At 45.3% G+C, this 6,244-nt stretch overlaps 1 protein-coding gene across 1 annotated transcript; it reads right to left on the reverse strand.

The window, feature by feature from the left end:
• Window positions 1–3,364: 3,364 nt before the first annotated feature.
• Window positions 3,365–6,009, reverse strand: LOC127566314 (uncharacterized). The gene is made up of 3 exons (XM_052008345.1): window positions 5,881–6,009; window positions 3,930–4,606; window positions 3,365–3,824 (listed from the first exon to the last, which is right to left on the reverse strand). The coding sequence occupies exons 1-3, from the start codon at window positions 6,007–6,009 to the stop codon at window positions 3,365–3,367; spliced, it is 1,266 nt and encodes a 421-aa protein (XP_051864305.1).
• Window positions 6,010–6,244: the final 235 nt, after the last annotated feature.

Here is a 6,244-nt window from a genome sequence, read left to right on the forward strand (position 1 = left end):
ACAAACCATCCTCGACAATCTGCCAAGCATTCCGCTGGCCGACCCCAAGTTCTATGAGAGTTCGCAGATAGACGTGCTTTTCGGCGCGGATATCCTCCCATCCGTTCTTCTCGGCGGCTCTCGTACGAACGTTTGTGGGACCCTCATTGGTCAAGAGACCATTTTCGGTTGGATCCTGACCGGCCCAGTGTCGGGATCCACTTCTAACTCCATCTCGTCCTTTTCGACTCGACTGTCCGTCGATCGAACTCCTACGATCGGTCCTGTGACAGGACCCCCCTCCAAATCTATTTCAGTTTTTTCGGCTCGACTGTCCGTCGAACGAACCCCTAAGATTGGTCCTGTGACGGGACCCCACTCTGATCCTTCTTCGGTTCGACTGTCCGTCGAACGATCCTCTAAACGCAAGCCTTTGTTAGGCCCCCATTCAAAATCGGTTCCAACACCTTCGGCTCGACTGTCCGTCGACCGAAACCTATACGATTGATCCTGTGACAGGACCTCCCTTAGAGCCTCTTTCAGCTCGACTGTCCGTCGAACGATCCCGGACGGAGACGCAGTCTTCCTCTGCACCGATGGCACCGGTCACTCCGCGTGGGGTTTCCGTGCCTCCCGGCACAACCTCGCACCAGCCCAGGAGCCGACGCGACCACCCGGCACCCTCCAGAGAAGAACCACCAAGGACGTCCCGTGTCAACGTTTTCCATGCCGGCATCCACCAGGCCGGCATCCACAGGCCCACTCACCCACGCTCCCGGCCCGTGCCTAGCTCCCGCAGACGGCACTTTCCAGTGCAAAGGAGTGAGCATACTCCCCACTGCGGCGGTCAGGCTACACATGGGGACTGCGGCTTTCGAAGCGCGAGTTGGATCCGTGTTGTCCAGTAAGCCGCATCAGCGAGTCGTTGCCAGGGGCCTTGGGCCTCTCCATCACTCGCATGGGCGCTGAAGGAGTCTGCATGGCGTCGTTGCGCTCCAAGACACACCCACTCTATCTATCCTGATATTGTCCTGCCGGGTATCCTCCCAAATTTGTTTTCAGTTGAAATTTTAACATCAATTAGCACTGATTTGACTGACTCGTTTTGATATAAGAGATTAACGACAACAATAGGAGTCTTTGACTTGAAGTCCAGTGGTGATAAAAGTGCACCAGGCTCCCGGTTGTAGTAACTCTCTTGTAATCTCACGTACATATCATAAAAGACAGCAAACCGATTTTCATTGAATTTTTCATTTAAATCTTCATTTGGATAGACTTTCAAATTGTTTGTAATTAGATTTCCATTTAATGTAAACGCAATGACTGCAAACAGTGGACGTTCTCTATTTGCAGCTAGCTTTACGTTCCATACATGATGAGTCCCATGCACCAACGAGGGATTTATATAACAATCCCAGCTGCGAAATGAAAGTGGAAGTGTAGCACCTCTTTTAACTACATTGAACATTTTAATTTTAGTAGTGTCGCTTGGAACAATGTGGGGTACTTACCAACTAATGTTCTGTAATTTATTTTTTACCTCCGACTGTTTTTATAAGCATATCATTCGTATTCGCAGCTAGCAAGAGAATGAGTTCATGTTTAGAATTTAATATAACTTTTTTATGAACTTCAGCGAATCTCATTAGCATTTTTAGTGGTATAGAAAAGCTGAAATGTCCTTGCGTCCTCGATGCGAGAGCATTGTAGGTGAGTGGCACACTCTCCGTTCCGCCGACCAAAAAGCACTCGATGCTTTTCGCTCAAGATCCAGTGCTTTCAACTTCTCTCTCTCCGACAACTCTCCACCGCAGAGCCGAGCTTTGCAAGGGATCGGCGCTAGATCTGCAAAATGCCGCCGGCATTTTGCCTCTCCAGTATAGATCTACTATTGTTGACTAGCGGTCACCCCCTATAACTCATTATTTGTGCGTTTTATAACTAACAACCCAACAAGTTTAAAATATATATATATTAGTAACTATAAACCGCGAGTGTTTTTATTCAATTTCGGGAAAGGGAAATCTTGAATTATCCGCGCCACCACAACAGTCCTGTTGGCTAATAGAAATAAAGTTTTTCGGAGTATATGTGATTCCAGTAAACAGTTCGCATCCGTTCAATTCATATCTTATTTCATCCAAAAATAGGCCATGCAATTATTTTTAAGCAAGTTGGCAACATCATTTGTGGTAGTTGTAACCGTATTTTGGTTAGTATTTTATTTTATTAAGTGTGCCTTCAAAGTAGTTAAGAGCATGAAGTACCAAATGAAGTTGTTAGAATTAGGGCGAAGCGAGAGCGCAATAAAGCTTTCGTTTGTTGCTCTCTGAGCGAATTCGCCTCGCTTCGCCGCTCTAGTTAAGTTAGGCTTAATGTAACTTAGCATAGAATTATAAAGACAGTTGAAATCAAGAACTCATCAGCGCGTCATCACTCTATAAGTTATTTTTTCGTTTCGTTTTCGTCGTACCAACAACAATTAAGTCTACTCTTTGTGTTCGCGAATAAAGCGGAAATATTTAATATCATAAAAACTCTTGTTATTTTTCATGGCGCCTCCGGGTGGACTCTAATTGTTGTTAAACGCAAGTGATTGATCTAAAATTATTATTATTATATGGCCATTACAATCCTTTTATCGGGTCTCAGCCTGAAGCGCAATGTGCCTCCACGCGTCCCTGTCCTGAGCGCGCCTTCGCCAGTTGGTAACACCAAGTGTGGACAGGGTTTCCATCACCTGGTCTTGCCAACGCGTTCGGGGTCGTCCTCTCCTTCGTGTCCCAACAATCACCGCATCAAACACCTTACGAGCCGGAGCGTCTTCATCCATACGGGCAACGTGGCCCAGCCAGCGAAGTCTTTGAGATTTCACTCGACTGGCCACGTCAACATCACCGTACAGCTCATACAGCTCGTGGTTATATCTGATGCGATAACAGCGTCCACGCAGATTGGACCAAAGATTTTACGAAGAATTTTCCTCTCGAACACTCCAAGAGCAGCCGCATCTAACTGCGTCACAGTCCAGCACTCCGCACCATATAGGAGTACTGGAAGAATGAGCGTCTTGTAGAGTGTGGTTTTTGTGCGTCGAGAGAGAGCTCTACTATTGAACTGCCTACTGAGCCCAAAGTAACACCTGTTGGCAAGTGTTATTCTCCGCTTAATCTCCAGACTGACATCATTTGTACTTGTTATAGCAGTGCCTAGGTAAATAAACTCCTTGACGGACCAAAAGCTATAGTTTTTCTGCAGTCAGCTGAGAATCAAGACGCCGCGATTCTCTGCTAGAGCACACCATAAACTTTGTTTTCTCCATATTCACCGCTAGTCCTACTTTCGCTGATTCCTTTTCAATAGCCCGAAAGCTCCTGTGACATCACGGCTTGGTGCGGCCAATGATATCAATATCATCAGCGTAACCAAGGAGCTGGACACATCTGTTGGTTAATATCGTGCCCGTCCGATGTACACCAGCCTTTCTTATAATACTCTCCATTAAAATATTGAAGAGTATACAAGACAGCGAGTCACCTTGTCTGAGGCCACACTTGGTAGTAAAGGTTTCGGATTGGCCACATCCTACCTTGACAGAGCTGATGGTGTTGCTCAATGTCATTCTGCAAAGTCTAGTCAGCTTTGGTGGTATACCAAGTTCAGACATGGCGGCATATAGGCGATCTCGCCGGGGGCTATCAAATGCGGCTTTGTAGTCGACGAAGAGGTGGTACGTGTCGATCTGGTTTTCGTAAGACTTCTCCAGGATTTGGCGCAAGGTGAAAATCTGGTCACGGTGGACTTGCCAGGCCTGAACCCGCACTGATAAGGTCCAATCAGTGCTTCAGCATGGGGTTTCAGTCTTTCACACAATACGCTCTTTAGGACCTTGTATGCAACTGGAAGAAGACTAATTCCGCGGTAGTTGGTGCGCAACGCGGCATCACCCTTCTTCAGGATGGGTCAGATTCATGCTGAGGTTCCAATCTTCGGGCATGCTCTCCGTGAGCCATATCTTACTGATTAGTTGGTGCATGCTCCCTACCAACATATCATCACCAGCTGCCTTAAACAATTCTGCCGGCAGGCCGTCAGCACCTGCAGACTTGTTGTTTTTTAAGCCGTTGGATTGCATCCTTGACTTCAATATGACTTGGGATTGCACTTCAATATCAGTGCCATAGATTGGGGTTCGTGGATCATAGTCTTCAGAGTCTGTGCTTGAGCCAGATAACAGACTCGAGAAGTGATCCCTCCATAACTTCAGCACGACCTCTGCTTCTGTGACAAGATTTCCATCATCGTCCCTGCACGCCACTGCACCAGTCTTAAATCCTTGGGTCAGACGCTTGACCCTCTGGTAGAAGTTACGTGCTTCATTTCTGCATCTGCTGCTCTCTATGCTCTCACACTCTCGCCTTTCCTGCTCTTTCTTCTTGCGTCTGAAAAGGCGTTTTTCGTATCTTCTTCTCAACCTGTAGACATCCATAGCTCGTGTCGCCCCAGCCTGCAGTGTTCTTCTGTAGGCGGCGTCCTTTGCAGCTGTTGCGTCATGACACTCCTGATCGTACCATGGATTCCTTGTTAGAGGACGCTGGAGTCCAAGCACTTCTTCTGCCGAAAGCTCGCAGAGAGTGAGATATGAGCGCCCACATATCGCTTATGTCTTCAGGTATTGAAGGTGCTCGGCTTAATAACCCCGAGACGTGAGTGGAGAATGCATTCTTCGCCTGTTGTGATTGCAGCTTTCCGATGTCCAGCCTTCTTAATGCACTTCGACGTGCAATCTTCGCCACACATAATCGTGTGCGAATCTTAGCTGCAACAAGATAATGGTCGGAGTCGATGTTGGGACCCCGACAGGATCGCACGTCGAGTATGTTAGAAGCAGTGTTGCCAGAATCTCTAGAGCAAAAATTGCTGGATTTCAGAAAAAAAATTGCTATAAATTGCCAAAATTATACAAAAAATAGCCAACAAAATTGCTAAATATTTTAAATGACATTATTCATCAAGTTTGTACATTTTTAATTCATTTAAGAATAAAATCTTGAAATTAAAAATAAAAAAACAAGATTTCGTATTTTTATGATTTTGGTAACACTTTGGGGGCAAATATTACTCTTGAAACGCAGTTAACTTTTCAAGTCAGTGAACTCAAGTAGCTCATATAATCGAACCACTTGGTTAAATACAAGCCCCGATTTCATTGCAAAACTGTTAATCGCAATTTTTGCAGTGAATGACAAAAGGAATACATAATAAAAAGGACTTAAGTAAAATAGCTAAAATTGCCAACAGAGAAATAAAAAATTGCCAAATTTGTAGCTAATAGCATTTAAAAAAAAAAGTTACAAATAAACTAAAGCAACTAAATTGCTAAACTGGCGCACTGCTTCACAGTTTCACAATTTCACAATTTGTATTTAGCTAATGAGTGAACGAACTAAGTTCGCACATGAACTATAAACAGAATCGAACTATAATTTAGATGAGTAAGCCTCAAAATACATCCTATCGGTAAAAGAGCTATCGGAACTTTTTAAAAAGTGCCAAAAGTAGCCGAAGCATTGAAAAAAATTGCTAGATTTCTAGCTAATAGCATATCACAAAATCTAATAGCTTTTGCAGTTTCAAAATAGCTAAATCTAGCAATAAATTAGCTAAAATGGCAACACTGGTTAGAAGCGTGCCTTGCATCGATCACAACATGATCGATCTGATTTCTGGTCAGTCGATCGGGAGAGAGCCAGATGCCTTATGGATGTCCAAATGACGGAATCCGGTACTACGAACTCTCATATTATGCGCAGCTGCAAGGCCTGAGACCATTGCTCGAGGTGGTCTCATGTAGACTAAATCGCCCGACGGTTGCACAAAGATATCTTCTCGTCCTACCTTGGCATTAAAATCCCCGAGGAGAATTTTAATGTCATGGAAGGACAGCGGCCATAAGCTCGGTCCAGCTCCGCATAGAAAGCGTCCTTGGTGGGCATCGTCCTTTTCCTCCGTTGGGCATGTGCGCATATATCAGGCTGATGTTAAGGAATTTGGCAGTAATCCGAATCGTTGCAATTCTCTCGTTTGTTGACCGAAAGTGAGAGACTCGGCGCCCGCAGCCTGGCACCTACGACGAAGCCACAACCAAATTCATGCCGTTCTGGGTGGCAGCTGTAGTATATGTCACAGTTCTTCTTCTTTATGCAGCCTTGTCCTATCCATCGCATCTCCTGGATAGCAGTGATGTCAGCCCTGCATTTTT

Source organism: Drosophila albomicans, unplaced genomic scaffold, assembly GCF_009650485.2.
Source record: "Drosophila albomicans strain 15112-1751.03 unplaced genomic scaffold, ASM965048v2 utg000349l_pilon, whole genome shotgun sequence".
NCBI classification, from domain to species: Eukaryota; Metazoa; Arthropoda; class Insecta; order Diptera; family Drosophilidae; genus Drosophila; species Drosophila albomicans.